The 19,982-nt window shown below is 37.5% G+C and overlaps 1 protein-coding gene across 1 annotated transcript in view; it reads left to right on the top strand.

The window, feature by feature from the left end:
* Positions 1–19,982, top strand: part of LOC145684912 (uncharacterized) — an 81,603-nt gene that overhangs the window by 47,192 nt on the left and 14,429 nt on the right. Inside the window, exon 7 of the mRNA XM_081757263.1 lies at positions 7,587–7,647. Coding sequence (XP_081613389.1) covers positions 7,587–7,647 — 61 coding nt within the window. The remainder of the gene's footprint in view (positions 1–7,586; positions 7,648–19,982) is intronic.

The following is a 19,982-nucleotide window of genomic DNA, read 5'->3' as shown; positions in this document are numbered from 1 at the left end:
AGTGAGAGGAAACGGGAATGTTCTGAGGAAACCTACGAGCACGATGTTATCCACCACGAACTTACTTGGCCGGGGTCGAACCAGGATCCCCACGCACGAGAGGTAAGTGCTCAACCACTGAGTCACAGTGGCCTCTTTTTGTGTGGCTATGGAACACAAGGTTATAACAGACGGAACCTTCCAACTAAATGAGAGCTTGAGTTTGTTGCAGTTTGCGGCTTCATAGGCTATCATATACAACATCAATGCTCACAGTACAAGTCGTTTCCTACCAAATGAGCTGGATTATATGCTATTATAAATATACCACATTGACTTGACACCTAGTCTTCCTTGTCCGGCGCTGCAATCGGCTGAAGAATTCCACTCTCTTTCGCTAAGGCTCTCTCGCTTAGCAGCTGCTGAACCCTTATTGGCTCATCGGGGTGTGAGCTTTAGTTCGCATTTTTGCCACGGCTCAAGACATATTGGCAGCATAATACATGTCCTCAGGGCGGTAGCCAGGCCAAAAATGTAAGGGGGGCCCGACCCAACCATATTATAGTTCATTTGCAAGCCTACTGTGACAATTTTAGGAGGGTAGACCAAGTCTAGCCCTCCGTGGATACGGTCCTGCCGGTCCTGGCTCGTAAGATGATTTACATTTTGAGGTATAAACTGAAATTAAAATCTGAAATCTCAATATTACGTAACAGAAAACATACTCATCGGATAAGCTTTATTAAGTAAAATACACATAAAGTGAAATTACATTATTTTAGATAATACAACAACAATTACAATAACTACTACAAGCACTATTACTAATAATAATAAATGGAGACAAACGTACCGGTACATGCATAAAAACCATAAATAACAGCACTACTTATAATGACTTAGTGAAAGGGTCCGTAGATCAAAGAATTTAACGTTAAGGTTATTTTTTGTAACGATATTTTATCCTATCTTAGGTAGGCTATATAATCATATTTTTATTGAATGCAAAAATACTGAGGCAGAAAGTAAGGTTATAAAGTCTGTAGTGAAACGTGTACACTATATATTTCATACGATTAATACAGCTAACTTTTATACATTGGTTTATTTTTTGACATGGACCCCATATCGGTTGAGGCACTTATTGCATCGTGGGATAAGTTTGAAGATTCCATCCTGGTAAAAATCCTGACCTCGCGTGTTCAGCTATGTTGTCACCTCCTCGTCTGAAGCGAAGGACGACCTCCGACGTGCTCCTTCAAGTGTGGGAACAGGTGAAAGTCGCTTGGAGCGAGGTTCGGGCTGTAGGTAGGGTGGTCGATGATGTGCTAGCAAAACTGCTTCAACAGCGTGGTGGTCTTCTGGGCCGTATTCGGACAAGTGTTGCTGTGAAGGAAGATGGCTGCCTCGCCGAGAAATCCTGACCGTCTCCTTTATGGGGCGTTTACACTTAGTCGATTTGCGTTCGATTCAGTTGAATTGACGTCACTTTCAACTTAATCGACCGTGTAAACAGACTTCAACTTAATCGCTTGTTGATCGAAAGCGACTAATCGACTAGCAACTGAATTGAAAGACGTTCTATTTTCTGTGGTCGATTCTATTTTCTTCTGCTATAACACCGCAAATTGTACCAATTACTTTTTGCTTGGACATCTTTAAAATTGCCAGTCGATTTCGAATCGACCAGAGGAGAGCGAGTCGACAAGCAGCATTCAATTTCGGTTGAAACAATTGAACACATCCATCGATCTGATTCGGCCTAGTTGCTTCGATTTAGTCGCAAATGCAGCGAGTCGATTTAGCCGTGCGACTAAATCGACCAAGTGTAAACGCCCCATTACCAGCTACCGGTGAAAATCTGCCGCGATTACATGTTTCGCCAACAGAAATCGAATAGCTGAGCGGACTTCTTCGCGAGACCAGTTTTCCAAACGAGTCGCTATTTGTGTTTACTTACAACTAGCGCCAAGGTGGCGGGTACCTGAAACTCTGCACTGTTGCCAACTCCATGTATTAAAATTACCGTTATACTCGTCATTCTTCTGCAAGAAACGTAACTTCAGAAATATCGGCCTTGTAACCTTAGTTTCTGATCCTCCTTCCTAGTTTACATGATAGATGGCGCTCAGTATTTTCTTCTTAACATGTATCAGAAAATGAATTTTAACTAAACTTATAATTTGTAAGTAGTACGTGCGTAAAGGAACGTGTATCATTGTTAGGAAAAGACAGGAACAACAATACTTACAATATGTTAGTTAACACTGAAATTTGTTACATCTGCAGTGCATAAATAACCATTTCTTTCAGCAAAATACATATCTAAAAAAAAAAACTATAAATCATGATTGACAACGAACTAAATATTTTCGCCAAAAAGTGTTTTTCTAGATATTCTCGAAAACTGTGCATGAGAATTTGGTGTCAAACATGTTTTTGTTCAGTTTGATGTCGACATGTCTTATTTTTGGGCAGTAGTTTATTTTAACAGAGTTAAAATTTAAGCATTAATTATACATTTAGGCTATATCCGTACCGTAGTATGATCATTGTCGTGGTAGTATCATAATGAAGAGTTAACCTTTAAACACCCATTGACGCACCTGCTGTGTCAAGGCTTTAAACCTAAATTGCTCACAAGGGAGGGTCACGAAGTGGCTCCGCTGAGATTCGAACGAGACAATTGTGTTTGCATTTGCTATATTATAACTAGACGAATCCCAAAGTTACATGTGCCAGCGGGCGGAGTGTCGTGAATTACAACATATTTTGTAATGTAAAACCTACAAAGCTGGCAAAATAGTTTGAACCGGGTCATTTGTTCGGAAACGGTTGGGTAAATGAAAAACTCGGCGAACACGTATCCCCTCATTTTCAAAGACACACGTTTTGGGATTTAAAAAAGTTTGCCCCAGGGTCCCAGAAGGAATCCAACTCAAAATTTTCAAATGATAAGTGGGATTAAGCAGCACATCGTTTGAAAGCTGTTGTAAAATGAAAGAAAATGCAGCAAGTCTCGACTCTCTACGACAACCCTATGCAAAATGGCGGCGGGTCAAAATGTAAACAAAAACTTAATTGAAAAGTCCATGGTCACCCCTATAAGTAGGAAACGGTGAGACAAATGTGAAAACAGGGGAAAGGAAGTGTGGTGTTATTTTCAAAGTACAATCATTTAGATTAAAACGTCTTGTTCCAGGGCCCCCATAGGGTCTCAGGTGGGGCCCAACCAAAAAGTTTCAAATGGCAAGAGGGGTTAAGTAGTACATCGTTTGAAAGCTGTTGTTAAATGAGAGAAGACGAAGCAAATCTCGACCTTCTACCATAACGCTGTGTAAAATGGCGTTGGGCCAAAGTGTAAACAAAAGCTTAATTGAAAATCTATGGCCACCTTGAATCCAAGATGGCCGCTTAAAACTTATGTCATTCATACCAGTACAAATCTAAATCTCTATTTTTCACTATTATGTATTTAGAAACAATAGGAAGACTACAGAACAATTGAATTTCGATTCACTTCAACTATTATTTCATTCCGTAACAACACATATATGTTTTGTTCCTAATGCACGTTCGTCACGGTTCTCTCAATATCTTTTACGCGAATATAACGAATATGCGATGAACACACAACTCTGACTTCCTATTCATACTGTTAAACAAAAGTTGAATACCTTAGAGTTTTTTTCTAATTTTGTTATACGTAGCATACATAAAGGGCTTGCTGCACCAGTCAAGTTGGGGGCTCTATTGTAACGCATTCGTGATGATTACATTTGTATGTTATTCGTTGGTTTGATTGCAATATTTCAAGCAATACCAAATATACAAGAAAAAAAAACTAACTTACAAGATTGGTTAACTTACAACATTAACTTACAAGACCAAACCACGTGTAAATCATTTCAGTGCATCGAGCTGCGCAAAATTTGTTGGTTTATCACAATATTCCAAGAAATAGCATATTTATATACATACTCATTTTTCACGCCGGCAGCCATATTTGATTACAGATAATACTCTTTGATATTTTCAGGATATCTGCTATTAACCATAAACGTAAATATCACATTTCGCTTCTACAACAGCAGTGGTTTGAGCTGGACATCTATTCGATACATAGTGCGGCATTTTAAACTCAAGATGTCGTGTCTTTTAACATTTCGGATCTTTTCGTCACCTACTAATCAACATACATGCAAAATTTGGTTTTCCTAGCTTCAGCAGTTTGGTATGCTTATCCTTTCGATATATGTTTTAAGTGGCCATCTTGAATTCAAGGTGGCCATAGATTTTCAATTAAGCTTTTGTTTACATTTTGACCCATCGCCATTTTGCACAGGGTTGTCGTAGAAAGTCGAGACTTGCTCTGTATTCTTTCAGTTAGCATTCAAACGATGTGCTACTTAACCCCTCTTGCCATTTGAAACTTTTTAGTTGGACCCCGTCTGGGACCCTGCTGGGGACCCTGGGGCATAGTTTTTGTTCCAAAAAGTACATGGTAATACCCTGTATGTACAGTTGTTACTTATATGGGGGAGGAAGGCTGGGGGCAAAGTTGGCCAAATTTTTGAGCCTCCGTTCCTTGGCGTAAATGGAACCGACATTTATTTTCAGGTAGGTTCCATATAAGACAAGATAGGGTGGGAATTGCACAAATGTTACCTTGTTGGAACCTGTGTTCCATAAGCTTTCCAACGATGTATCAATTATGAATCTGTGATAATTAGGTGGGTCATTAGGCTGCCGTCGCTAAGAGCTGCAATAATGCTTCGAAAATGATATACAGGGCATTTTTAAAGAATTTCGTTCTGAATTCTTATCTCGCTTTGTATTGCAGCAGTAGCAGAAATGTTACCTCGTTGGAATATGTGTTCCATAAGCTTTCCAGCGGGGTATCAATCATGATGCTGTTATAATTAGGGGAGTCACCAGGGCTCCCAACGTGAAAGTATACGATTTCGTTCAAATCCCTGGCGTGTTTTAAAATACCGCTAATTTTACAGTATTTATTTGACATCTTCAAATAGATAAAAGATAATTCAAATGTGAAACAAGAGCGCTCTAGACAATATTATTTTGCGTGAGGTGCCGTTATCACAAGTCACCTAGTGGCTTTATGTTTTCAGCTGTTTAGAAACGCGAAAATAAATGCCGATTTTCAAAATGGCTCGACATCGAAAGCAGATAAGTGAGTCGTGATAACAGTGTCACATGTAAAATGATATTGTCTAGGGCGCTCTTGTTCCACATTTCGATTATCTTTTATCTATTTGAAGATATCACATAATTAATGTAAAATTAGCGGCATTTTAATTTCGCCGGGATGAAGACTCTTAATGAGGAATATTACTTTCAACTCAGTAAGTAGCATAGTTCTCGTTCAGGATCAATTTTTTAGGTTCACAGAGAAAGTAGTTTTTATTTAATCCATTTTTTCGAAAGTTACGCAAGAGTTTTTACACTTAACATGTCCTTTTGTACAGATTAATAAATTCAACCGATTGATACGGTATGTCTGTAAAAAATTTACAGCTCTGAAACTGAGAAGCTTGATATCACTGACAGGTATTTGATCCTTGCTTACTTAGTTCATTCCATTTTAAGTTTTTATAGCCAGTTTGCTTTTAATAGGTGTCAGAGTGAAGATGAAGTGATTTTGAGTTTAGCGTCCTTTTCTGCAGCGAAGCTATATGAGACATGGATCTATTGCTTAACGTGGGATCCGAACTACTTGAGCTCCTCCAGGAAGAATCAAAGCATAAGATATAGATCAAGAGAGACCTAAGTGGAGGTTGTCTTTCCTTTATACATGTAAATTTCACGGGGATCGTCAGCACGCAAGGAATTCAGGGCCCTTGTTACCTAACCCAAGTTAAGGAAATTACTCTAGTCTATTTATTGGACAGGTAATTAATTGTAGTCTATTATACTAATAATATTGTTTTGATGTCTCACAGAAGAGAATTGAGATGATTTTGAGTTTAACGTCCCTTTCGGCAGCGAGGCTATATGGGCCGTGGATCTACTGATTAACGTGGAATCCAAGCCACATGAGCTTTCGCCAGATCTACCACGCCAAAGGCATATACGCTAACCGCTTAGGCACGAAGGAGTTCTCTCGTAGAAGATAGATTCTCCTATCCAGTGGCGTATTTTCGATTTTGTTTCGGATGGAGAGGCTTTTCTAACTTTAGTCCTGGAAATGTGATAATTCTGCAAGATATTTCATTTAATTTAATATAGTAAATAAAATTTCGGGGGGGGGCTTAAGCCCAGAAGCGCCTCCCCTAAATACGCCACTGCTCCTGTCTATACTTAACTAGCCAGATGTTTAGCTAAACCCTGATTAATACACTTAAATCATGAAAGCTTACTTTCTTTTATTTAGATATTTATTTCTATGATAAATAAAATTACTTTTGTCTTTATATATAAATCACGAGAATTGTTATCTGGAATTATAAGCATTAAACCATGGCCTCGCCTACCCAACCCTAGGCAAGGAAGATTTTTATTTCTTTTGGAAAGGTCTTACTACTAGATGCTAATAATAAGGAGGTAAGTAGACGGCCTATTTAATGAGATAGTAATGAGTAACAGATCGAAAGCGATTGATTATAGAGATTTTTTTTAGAGCTATCGTACATTTTACATCTAAAGATAAAAGATTGTTTTTCATTTGTTAATCATGCTTAAATATAGAGACATGTGGTATAATTCTGTAACCGTTTGCGTCAAATTTGCGATTTAGTTTGCGATAATAATCGATATAGTATTTATAATGGCTTTTTGTGTGGTTTTAGTTGCGATGCAATGCGCTCCGTAAATTTTGCAAAAGTTGGTTCGGAATGTGGCCCATGGATGGCTTGACAAAAATTAGGTTACCATCTGTCAGCATTTAGAAGGACATTTCAGCATTTTGAGAGTAAAAAATTTCCAACCACACATTTTTTCGCAACTCCTTAATTTACTCGCATTTTCTAACCTCAAGTGTATTTTCAATTTAATTCCAGACATTTTACATGTAAAGATATTTTTGGCTATTTGTATACAAAGAAGAAATTGGCAAAAAGATCACATCTACTGAAAAATATAAAAGGTAAAGTCAAATTGATTCTGTATAAATACTGTTGTTTATAAATATTTTTCATAATGTGTCAACAACGAACTTGAAAGTAAAAGAGAGAACTTATACTTCTTGTGACGAAAATTAATGCTCATATAACGAATTAGCAGATGGAATAATTTTAACCCTCAGACAGAAAGAGCTAGAAAGAGCTAGAGCTTTTAAAATGTATGAAAGAAGTTGCAACAATTCCACGAGACATAGAATATTTAATGTATTAATTGTCACTTTTTACCTAAATCTCCTCTAGTAAACACAGCTTCGTAAGCGATGGCAGACAGAAGTTACACATTGTTTTTGCTGCTAACTTTTTTTTTTTTTTCACAATCCAATTACGTTCCCAGACTTCTCTGCTTTTCCCCCTTCCGCTTTCTTTTTTACTTCTCATCTCTCCCTGCCCATTCCTCAGCAATAGCAGAATGTGGTTGTTTACGTGTTCGCCAGTACTCAAAAAGTTTTGCTCTTGCATTTCCAGTTCTGTGATGATCAAAAACGTCAAAGGGAGGAGGAAGAAATGACCGAAGAAGCAGATGCTGGTGCGTACAGTTTTAATTAAAACTTTCTGACGAAACGCTATTTTTTTTATTATTATTTTAATTTTTTTACGCTATGTATTGTAAGTACTGTGTGTGTAAAGGAGTGTTTGTGTCATGGTTAAAAAACAAACAAGTATAGATAAAACTGATACTGTACGTTACTACATGTATGATCTGTCAGGAAAGTAAATGTACACCTATTTTTCGAGTCTGGCATTCCTGCGCTCCATCCGTGGAGAGTATGAGAATTAAATCAATCAAATGTTTACTGAGGGGCAAAAAGAAAAGCTTAATCTGAATAAGACATTGCAGAGGGGCACAAGCTGTGAATACGAATAGTGCATTGTGTAAATAAAGGACGACACCGAAAGAGAAAGCCAGAAACAGCTGTTAAACTTACAAAAAAAAGAGTAAAAATTGTCGAAGTGGAAACATATAACACAAATACAACAAATACGCCGACAACTAAACGGTCACCATGCCGTGATCTTGGTGTAGTGGTTAAGGTGCTGGCTTACAAATGCAAAGGACGCAAGTTCGAATCCTCGGCAAGGACATTCTTGAAAATTTTTGTTAATAATACATACAACTCATGAGAGATGGTAAAAGAGGTCGTATTTAGTTTTTCGTAGCAATTATTATTGGTAATGTTTAGTACTGATAATACTTTGTCTTTGCGTATTGCTTTTATTCTTTTCTTCATTTCAAAAGAGAAGAATATCCGAACAAATGCCACCAAAATTCCTCATATTTTGAATGTAAACGCCATTCGCAATTAGTAAAGAATAAAAATTGAACGTTCCGATGTAGCTGCAAAAAGTAAAAAGAAAAACATGGAAGTAGACCATACTCATGGTTATTAAAAATACAATTTCTACATGCCTTACACCTCCCGACCACGTTTCTACGTTAGCAAGTAAGAGGTTTGTGTTTAGGTCAGGCTGGTCAATACGTTTTGCAAAGGGGCCCGGTTTAGCTCTGACGCACCACAGGTGCGAGAAGGGAGCAAAACACTTTTTCTCTCTCCCTCTGTGTGTCTATTTATCTATCTATCTGTATATATATAACGCTATTTGTGAATGCCATAACCACCCTAATTTTCAGCGGATTGAGACGAAACTTGGCACAAACATTGTTGAAATATCTTGATGAGTTCGTTAACCAGAATAATCAGATGAAAATGTTCAAAATGACGGCCCTTCAAACTCTCAAAAATTTTCAAGGGAACCAAATTTCGCCCATAAATAGGTATTTAGAAAGTTTGAATAACTTTTCCTCTTTTACTGAAATATTTGTGTGCAGAGACTTATTGAAATATTGGACCCGATTAATCGCATAAAGGATGTTCACGCCCTTTCGCTACGGTCAGGCTTTTTTTTTTTTTTTTTTTTTTTTTGCAGGAGAGGGTTATTTTCGTATCGGAACAAGATGATTGTTAGTGATGATATGAAATTACACATTGAAAGCGAAGTAACTTGTGAAACGTGTTATTTGAAAGAATAATATAATAAATGTGCTTTCCCCTAACACAGAGAACTGTAAATCATGTATTTCGAGTTCGGGGGCGCGAAGGGCGAGGAGTGTTACTTGATTTGATTTGCTTTTTAGTAACACATTGCATTGCAAATAAAGGTAGGCAACATTAGTGGTAAGTAAAATAATAATAATAATAATAATAATAATAATAATAATAATAATAATAATAATAATAATAATAATAATAATACAAAAAATAATAATAATAATAATAATAATAAAAATAAAAATAAAAATAATAGGTATTGTTTGAGGCAAGGCAATATCTTCCTCAATTCTTCTTCAAACGTAATAATTGTAACGCCATAACTCCCTTACAACCAAATATGAGCAATTTATATCGAGAGAACGGGAAACTGTTGAATGATGGGAGCAACGTTGGACAGTATGCACTCATAGTAATCAGAAAAATGAGCGATTTCAATGCAAAATGAACGAAGAGTCATTGTCATGGGTAGTCATGGAGCCACGACAGAGCCCTCTTTAGGCAAAATGTCGATAACTTATATCGAGAGAACAGGAGGTGATAGTGAGATGGGACAACCGTTGGACACCGTGGACCCATAAGGCACATCGAAAAAATTAGGGGGGCGGGCGCCAGCCAGCCGTACTTATTTCCACATAATAATATAAAATTATATTGTCGAAATAGACACACGAGTTAGCTAGTAATATTTCATATTATTATTATTATTATTATTATTATTATTATTATTATTATTATTATTATTATTATTATTATTATTATTATTATTATTATTATCGACAGCGTCTTTTCATTACGTGTGCATGTTTGACATGAAGCCAAAGAGAAGGTCCATCATTCGTAGAAAGAATAAGAGTAGTCAGTTACTTTAACTGTGAACGACAGCGAAAAATACGAAAAGAGTGATTACCTGTAGCCAGGGGCGGATCCAGGGGGGAGATCGGGGTGATAGCCCCCCCAGATAAGGGAACTTTTTTCATTTTATATATATATATATAAAACCCATCTCAAAGTTTGGAGCCCTCAAAAGTAACAGTATAACAACCCCCCCTCCAGAAGTCGGTCCTGGATCCGCCCCTGCCTGTAGCGAAAAGAAACAATACTTTCTCTCAAATGGATAAAAATTCAAGCCGAGATAGATTCGAACTCGCATGGACGGCGCGAACAGCCAGTTCCTTGTCCATTTTTTTTCTTTAACTGACTCACCGAACGTGTTTCAGTAAATTACTTACTGCTAATTTTACTTGCTTCACTCGTTTAACTTGCTTTTTCTAATAACTTATAACGACAGGGACACGAACACAGAAACATCGAGGACAGTTAAAAATCATAGATGCTCTCCCGCCGGGAATCGAACCCGGGACACCATATACCAAAGGCGCACGTGCTAGCCACTAGACCAGCGGGGAGGGCACTGCTCACTCTCTGTGTCGTTAGGGATTACGACTACTGTATTTCCAGCTATCACTTCTGTGAGTTGTATACTATGATCACATGTTTCTTCTTTGCTGGAAGAGTTAAACCTACATTCTATGTAATACATTAGGTATTTAGACCTACATGCTCTTCATATAATGTAATAAAAGGGTCATGCTGGGAAGAAGAAAAAGAACATTCCTTGGACAAAACGGAAACTATTGGCATCAGAAATATTTATCTACGAGGCATGCGCAGTAATATATTTCAGAATAGTTACTGTTTAGTTCAGTAAACGAAGAAAGGGGTATAAAAAAGCAAATATGTCGCGTCAACGAGATCGACCAGAGTTGACAGAGGCGGAGCGGATTGATAATTGGTTCTTTATTCTGTAGTAGATCGTATCACAACTTTACGGGAGAGCAGAGAAAGAATTATAAACGCTGTCATATAGTAAGCTTTAGTAACACGATCATACAGACACAAATGGATGTAACTGTGAGTACTACAACTTGGATTTAACGAAAGCCGTTTAGATATTCAGTGGTTTGCAGGGTTGTATAAGACACAAAAAGTTAAGACACAATAAAATTCTTCATACCTCAGCTTCCAGTAACTAGATACATGCAATTTCTGGATAGATACTGAAACTGCTGTCGGATTTTAATACATGACGTATTGCAGGATACAAAATGCTTTGCATTACTTGTTTGTTTGTAGACAGCTACTAGCTTAGTGTTCTGAAAGGTTTGTATAAACTAGGGATTGTCAATTCCGGAATTATTACTTTTCGGACTCCCGAAAGTAAAATCGGACAAATTCCGGAATTCGGAAAATTCCGATTTTGGAATAATTCCGGAATTCGGAAAAATCCGGAATTTAGAAATTTCTGATTTCGTTTACATTCCGGAATTCGGAACAATCCGGATATTTTTTGAAATCCGGAGTTTTCTAAATTCCGGATTCTTCCCGAGTTCCGAAATTCTTCTGAATTATGGAGTGTAACTGAATTTCATAATTTTCCGAAATCCGGAAAGTGAAAATTCCGCTTCCAAAAAATGAATTTATTTTGGTTAATATGAATCGTGGTGGAAATAAGTCTTTGGACAGGTAATGGCGACTGCTTTGAAAGAAATAGAGAGTATGAGAATTCAATCTGTCATATTTGTAGTTTCGTGTGGAGAAAAAACAAACTTGTGAACCAACGGTTTAAGAAAAACTCAAGTTATTAATGTAAACTTTTCCGACATCATAAAAGAAATACGAAAGACATTTTGAATCGAAGAAATATAACATACAAGTTTGCAAGCGGAGACAAAGAAAACTAACGTAACCAGACTAAAGACGAATCGTTTACCGCGTAGCGGTCAAGGTCAAGCTGTTTTCCAGGGCGAGTTTCGAGTTGAGTCGAGTTTGATAATGGCTCGCTCGCTCGTTCAGCTCGTTTTAACTCTTTTTTAAATAATGGCCTGATTAGACTGGAAAGCGAAAGCCCTGAGAAATGTAAGCACTAATGTGGAATACTTTTTAATGTTGCTCACGACAGGGGTGCGTCTCGTCTCGTAATTTGAGTGCATCTCGTGGGGCAATTTTTGTGTATCTCGTCTCGTCTAGATAACGAGAAGACAAGTTTTTTTTTATTATTATTACGAGACAGCCTCAAATGTCGTAATCACCAATATAAGTATATACTGTTGTTCTGAAAATCAAGGCTGAGACCTGCACTGTCGAATTTTTGAGCCCAAGCAGAAGACCAACTCGGGTAGCGATATCAACCGGCTCGGCTCGTATCAACTGAGCGAACAGTTGGGATGAGCCGATGACCCGAGCTGGCTCTGTTGGAACGAGCCATCGACTCAGCTCAATTGAGCCGATGGTTCGAGCTTTCTCGGTTGGGATGGGTCCCCTACTCGGCTCATGTGAACCGGTTCAAGCCAGCTAAGTTGAAATTAGTCCATCGGCACGTTAGGATTCAGCTCAACTAAGCCGATGGCTCAAATCGGCTCGGTTGGGTGAGCTGTTGGCTCGGCTCACTTCTTGGTTCGGTTCAATAGTGAATAAGCTGTAAGCCGAGCCGCTCGAGCCGTTGAGAAGCCTAAACCCGGTCCCAGCTGTTTTAAACATGTTTGGCTGAAGACTAACTTTTAACAATTTTTGGCTCGAGCCCGAATACTTGCCCCTTCAGAACTCAAACCCAGAACGTGACCGATGTCCTTCCCTCCTGAAGACTTCTCGACGACCGATGTCCTTCCCTCCTGAAGACTTCTCGACGACGTTAGCTTTTACTATTTAGATACAAACCGTATATCTTTTAAAGATTATACACGGTGTTGATATAATAATAATAATAATAATAATAATAATAATAATAATGATAATAATAAAAGTTTAAAACTTGCCGTTGAAATTTGGCAAAACTTACTTAAAAGTAGAAATTTCGGGGAAAGGGTTCCGTACCTTCAAGACAGTGGCGCAGGGAAGGGGGGGCCCGGAGGGGCAGGCCCCCTACAAAGAGGTCCGGCAATGTACTTTGGTACTTTGATGTTTGTAATTTTTTTATATATTTTTATGTTTATAAATTTTTTGTTTGTAATTTTTCTATATGTGCCTATAACAGCACTTGGCCTACCCCCAAACACACATCCTAGCTACGCTACTGCTTCAAGATACACCTCTGCAACTACCAACATTTTAAACTACAACGTTCCATTGAACTTTCATGTAGAAAGTATTCTACTGTATGTTTTAAGGAAAATAACTGTAATAAATATAACTGAATATCACGCAACAGTAAGGCATATAATAAACTAATTTTTAGGATATGCAGAGGTAAATATAAAAGCTTTGATACAAAATACCTACACAGAGCATAATTCAATGAGCTCTGAAATATAATGTAACGAAATAGCCTATGAGATTCAGTCTACAGAGCAATTGTTACTTAAAGAATGGACATACACTATTTCGAGAATCGAGACAAGACGGGATATGTTTATGATACTTTTCGTCTCGTCTCGATTCTCATCTCCAAACAGAGACAAAAAGTTTGAGTTAATCTTGACCCGTCTCGAATATAAAATGTTAATTCTCATGTTATTTTATTTGTTTTAGAAACGAGATGAGAAACTCCTCTTCTCGTGAGCAACATGCAACCCCCTCTTTGGGAGCTGCTATTTATATTTGTATATATTACCTTGTTTAATTATTCTTGTGTATTGTATTATCAGTTAATATAGTTTTAGAGAGAAATCCCGGCCGGGTAAAATTATTATTACATTTCATATAATCTATATTTTTATTTTTGTCTTTGTGTGATTTTGTTTCTATGGCTTGTTAACTAACATGCAGTTCCCTTTTTTCCAACAGGATTTCTTTTTTTCTTTTTTTTTAAAAAAAACAGCTCACTTAGGGGAGTGCCAGAAACCAACGCTATCTTGCCCGTTGATATTTTTTGTTTGTTAATTTTAAAATATTTAAACCAAGCGTCTGTCTGGTGACCGTTGGTTGTATCTTCTATATAAGAGCAGGAGAATCATAGGTGGGGGAGGATTCCAGCTCGACCGTCTAAAGAGGTAGATGGTTAGGATTTCTGTCCAAAGAGGGGACGAGATCTCTTTTCTGGAATTCTCAGATTCTTAGCCGAAGAGGCGGCTAGAGATTGACATGGTACAACAAGAGGGCTGTATCGCCGCGATGCGAAAAGTTTAGTTTTTGACATAATTTCAGACCACAACTCTCTTAAAAGGAAGAGAGTCTGGGGGGCTACGGAAATTGTTGGTCTTAAACTGTACCACACAGCAAAAGGGTTGTGTGAAGGGGAAAGCGAATTAAGTCGCTGAACCGTTTTTTTAAGCTGGCTTCGGGGGCCACGCCACTCCTTTAGTGGGAGGGGAGGCTAGGGGTTCAAGTCCCGTTTGACACCTCACGAAGGAGGCGAAGTTAGGCTTACCCAAATTTTTCGTTAAGATAATTCGTTTAGCATCCTTCGGCAAATTTTGGGGAGATATGCGTGATTAATGGTTCCCTTCTATAAAGGGCTGGATTCTTTTCTTCGAAATGAACGATGCGAAATTTTTTTTTATTTACTAGTATGAATAAAGATTTATTATAAGTTAATCCTTGGGCGTAATCCTTTCATATTATTAACTTCCTCATTAAGGTTTTTTGGATCTACCTATTAGATTGCTGTTTTGGTGTAATTGAAGTTTTTTTGTTTGAATCTGGTGCATCTAAACCGGATTCGGTACATTGCTTGGAGAGAGATTTTTGGGGGCTCGTTTTTATTTGATTTTTCTGTTTTATTCAATTATGCTAATCCTCCAGGGTGCACACAGATGTTAATGAGCCGCTTTTAATCTGTGGACACAAGTTCGGTTCCCAGGGTGATTCTTTTATATTAGGAATGGTGAATTAGTCATTGGGGGACGAACAGTTGGAGGTTGCAAACATTAAACCAAACCGAAATATTCTTTCCAAATGTCACGTTTCTGCTTGTAATGGTATGACCTGAGCGATAATTAGCTCCTAGCTTTTAATCTTCTACGAGATAATAATAATTATTATTAGTTTATTATTATTATTATTCCTGAAGATTTGATAGTTCAAATATTCAAACATCCGAGTATTCAAATGTCTGAATATAATAAAACATATGTTATCGCTGATCAATCGCCATCAAAAATCCTAAAGTAAAAAACAAAAAAACAAAAAAGAAAAAAAATATACAAGGTGTTAGCACAAGCACCTTGACCACTGAACCGCGATCGCTACGCGGTAAAAGATTCGTTTTTAGTCTGGTTACGTTAGGTTTCTTTCTCTCCGCTTGCAAACTTGTATGTTATATTTCTTCGATTCAAAATGTCTTTCGCAATTCTTTTATGAAGTCGGAAAAGTTTACATTAATAACTTGAGTTGTTCTTAAACCGTTGGTTCACAAGTTTGTTTTTTCTCCACACGAAACTACAAATATTGATTGAATTCTCATACACCCCATTTCTTTCAAAGCAGTCGCCATTACCTTGTCAAAGACATATTTCCGCCACGATTCATATTAACCAAAATAAATTCATTTTTCGGAAGCGGAATTTTCACTTTCCGGATTTCGGAAAAATATTAAATTCAGTTACACTCCGGAATTCAGAATAATTTCGGAACTTGGAAACAATCCGGAATTTAGAAAATTCCGGAATCGAGAAAAACTCAGGATTTCGAAAAAAATCGGATTTTTCCGAATTCCGGAATGTAAACGAAATCAGAAATTTCTAAATTCCGGATTTTTCCGAATTCCGGAATTATTCCAAAATCGGAATTTTCCGAATTCCGGAATTTGTCCGATTTTACTTTCGGGAGTCCGAAAAGTGATAATTCCGGTATTGACTATCCCTAGCTTATACAAACCTTTCAGAACACTAAGCTAGTAGCTGTCTACAAACAAACAAGTAATGCAAAGCATTTTGTATCCTGCAATACGTCATGTATTAAAATCCGACAGCAGTTTCAGTATCTATCCAGAAATTGCATGTATCTAGTTACTGGAAGCTGAGGTATGAAGAATTGTATTGTGTCTTAACTTTTTGTGTCTTATACAACCCTGCAAACCACTGAATATCTAAACGGCTTTCGTTAAATCCAAGTTGTAGTACTCACAGTTACATCCATTTGTGTCTGTATGATCGTGTTACTAAAGCTTACTATATGACAGCGTTTATAATTCTTTCTCTGCTCTCCCGTAAAGTTGTGATACGATCTACTACAGAATAAAGAACCAATTATCAATCCGCTCCGCCTCTGTCAACTCTGGTCGATCTCGTTGACGCGACATATTTGCTTTTTTATACCCCTTTCTTCGTTTACTGAACTAAACAGTAACTATTCTGAAATATATTACTGCGCATGCCTCGTAGATAAATATTTCTGATGCCAATAGTTCCCGTTTTGTCCAAGGAATGTTCTTTTTCTTCTTCCCAGCATGACCCTTTTATTACATTATATGAAGAGCATGTAGGTCTAAATACCTCATGTATTACATAGAATGTAGGTTTAACTCTTCCAGCAAAGAAGAAACATGTGATCATAGTATACAACCCACAGAAGTGATAGCTGGCAATACAGTGGTCGTAATCCCTAACGACACAGAGAGTGAGCAGTGCCCTCCCCGCTGGTCTAGTGGCTAGCACGTGCGCCTTTGGTGTATGGTGTCCCGGGTTCGATTCCCGGCGGGAGAGCATCTATGATTTTTAACTGTCCTCGATGTTTCTGTGTTCGTGTCCCTGTCGTTATAAGTTATTAGAAAAAGCAAGTTAAACGAGTGAAGCAAGTAAAATTAGCAATAAGTAAGTTACTGAAACACGTTCGGTGAGTGAGTTAAAGAAAAAAAAATGGACAAGGAACTGGCTGTTCGCGCCGTCCATGCGAGTTCGAATCTATCTCGGCTTGATTTTTTATCCATTTGAGAGAAAGTATTGTTTCTTTTCGCTACAGGCAGGGGCGGATCCAGGACCGACTTCTGGGGGGGTGTTGTCATACTGTTACTTTTGAGGGCTCCAAACTTTGAGATGGGTTATATATATATATATATATATATATATATATATATATATATATAATGAAAAAAGTTCCCTTATCTGGTGGGGCTATCACCCCGATCTCCCCCCTGGATCCGCCCCTGGCTACAGGTAATCACTCTTTTCGTATTTTTCGCTGTCGTTCACAGTTAAAGTAACTGATTACTCTTATTCTTTCTAGGAATGATGGATCTTCTCTTTGGCTTCATGTCAAACATGCACACGTAATGAAAAGACGCTGTCGATAATAATAATAATAATAATAATAATAATAATAATAATAATAATAATAATAATAATAATAATAATAATAATAATAATAATATGAAATATTACTAGCTAACTCGTGTGTCTATTTCGACAATATAATTTTATATTATTATGTGGAAATAAGTACGGCTGGCTGGCGCCCGCCCCCCTAATTTTCTCGATGTGCCTTATGGGTCCACGGTGTCCAACGGTTGTCCCATCTCACTATCACCTCCTGTTCTCTCGATATAAGTTATCGACATTTTGCCTAAAGAGGGCTCTGCCTTGGCTCCATGACTATGATTATTATGATTATTATTATTGTTTATATTATTTTACTTACCACTAATGCTGCCTACCTTTATTTGCAATGCAATGTGTTACTAAAAAGCAAATCAAATCAAGTAACACTCCTCGCCCTTCGCGCCCCCGAACTCGAAATACATGATTTACAGTTCTCTGTGTTAGGGGAAAGCACATTTATTATATTATTCTTTCAAATAACACGTTTCACAAGTTACTTCGCTTTCAATGTGTAATTTCATATCATCACTAACAATCATCTTGTTCCGATACGAAAATAACCCTCTCCTGCAAAAAAAAAAGAAAAAAAAAAAAAGCCTGACCGTTGCGAAAGGGCGTGAACATCCTTTATGCGATTAATCGGGTCCAATATTTCAATAAGTCTCTGCACACAAATATTTCAGTAAAAGAGGAAAAGTTATTCAAACTTTCTAAATACCTATTTATGGGCGAAATTTGGTTCCCTTGAAAATTTTTGAGAGTTTGAAGGGCCGTCATTTTGAACATTTTCATCTGATTATTCTGGTTAACGAACTCATCAAGATATTTCAACAATTAATGTTTGTGCCAAGTTTCGTCTCAATCCGCTGAAAATTAGGGTGGTTATGGCATTCACAAATAGCGTTATATATATACAGATAGATAGATAAATAGACACACAGAGGGAGAGAGAAAAAGTGTTTTGCTCCCTTCTCGCACCTGTGGTGCGTCAGAGCTAAACCGGGCCCCTTTGCAAAACGTATTGACCAGCCTGACCTAAACACAAACCTCTTACTTGCTAACGTAGAAACGTGGTCGGGAGGTGTAAGGCATGTAGAAATTGTATTTTTAATAACCATGAGTATGGTCTACTTCCATGTTTTTCTTTTTACTTTTTGCAGCTACATCGGAACGTTCAATTTTTATTCTTTACTAATTGCGAATGGCGTTTACATTCAAAATATGAGGAATTTTGGTGGCATTTGTTCGGATATTCTTCTCTTTTGAAATGAAGAAAAGAATAAAAGCAATACGCAAAGACAAAGTATTATCAGTACTAAACATTACCAATAATAATTGCTACGAAAAACTAAATACGACCTCTTTTACCATCTCTCATGAGTTGTATGTATTATTAACAAAAATTTTCAAGAATGTCCTTGCCGAGGATTCGAACTTCCGTCCTTTGCATTTGTAAGCCAGCACCTTAACCACTACACCAAGATCACGGCATGGTGACCGTTTAGTTGTCGGCGTATTTGTTGTATTTGTGTTTTATGTTCCCACTTCGACAATTTTTACTCTTTTTTTGTAAGTTTAACAGCTGTTTCTGGCTTTCTCTTTCGGTGTCGTCCTTTATTTACACAATGCACTATTCGTATTCACAGCTTGTGCCCCTCTGCAATGTCTTATTCAGATTAAGCTTTTCTTTTTGCCCCTCAGTAAACATTTGATTGATTTAATTCTCATACTCTCCACGGATGGAGCGCAGGAATGCCAGACTCGAAAAATAGGTGTACATTTACTTTCCTGACAGATCATACAAGGATTTATGGATTTAGGATTGAGATTTATGGTCTTTCGGCATCTATGGCTATGTTAGCCCTTCACGTTTTAAGGGATGACGTTCCTCGGCGAGCACACTATCTGGGGAAAGGGAAGGAAGGAAGAGGCCTGGGACCTAGGCCAATATGTTAGGTACCACCCCGGTATTTGCCTGGTGTGAATGAGGAAAACCCAAGAAAACCTCATTCAGGATGGCTGACCTGAAAAAGCTTTTTAAATACTTTTGCAACCAAGTGCCCCCACCGGAAATCGAACCCGGGACCGCTCGCATAGAAGGCAAGAGCGTTAGGAACTACGCTGCGCGGGGCTATTTTACTACATACACAGCACTATACAAACATTAATAAGAATTCCTTCCAGCAAAGTAATAGCTGCCAATTATTACTGGAAAAGAGTGACATAATTTTCTCGAGAACTACACATGAAAGTTTATACTTAAGCATATGTTATTTTCTGCAGCTCGAGTTGATTTATCGACTGATGTATTTCTTATCTTTTGATAGGTGCGCACGCAGGAATTTTTCTCGGGAGGGGTCCAATACTTTAAGACACTATGCATACGTATAATGAAGAGTCCTATTCTACACCTGACAGTACTTGTTATGTACTGTCACCGATATTCTATGAAAAAAATGTTTTGTTTAGATTGTTTTTAATGATTAAATTAAATTGTTTTTTATATAAAAAGAAAGAAAAAAGAATACAGATGAAGTGTAAGACCAAATCTGTAGATTAGA

This window comes from Thermobia domestica, chromosome 5 (assembly GCF_964235325.1).
Source record: "Thermobia domestica chromosome 5, izTheDome1.hap1.1, whole genome shotgun sequence".
In the NCBI taxonomy this organism is placed as follows: domain Eukaryota; kingdom Metazoa; phylum Arthropoda; class Insecta; order Zygentoma; family Lepismatidae; genus Thermobia; species Thermobia domestica.
Note: the sequence above shows the minus strand (reverse complement) of the source record. Positions and strands in the feature narration are given on the sequence as shown.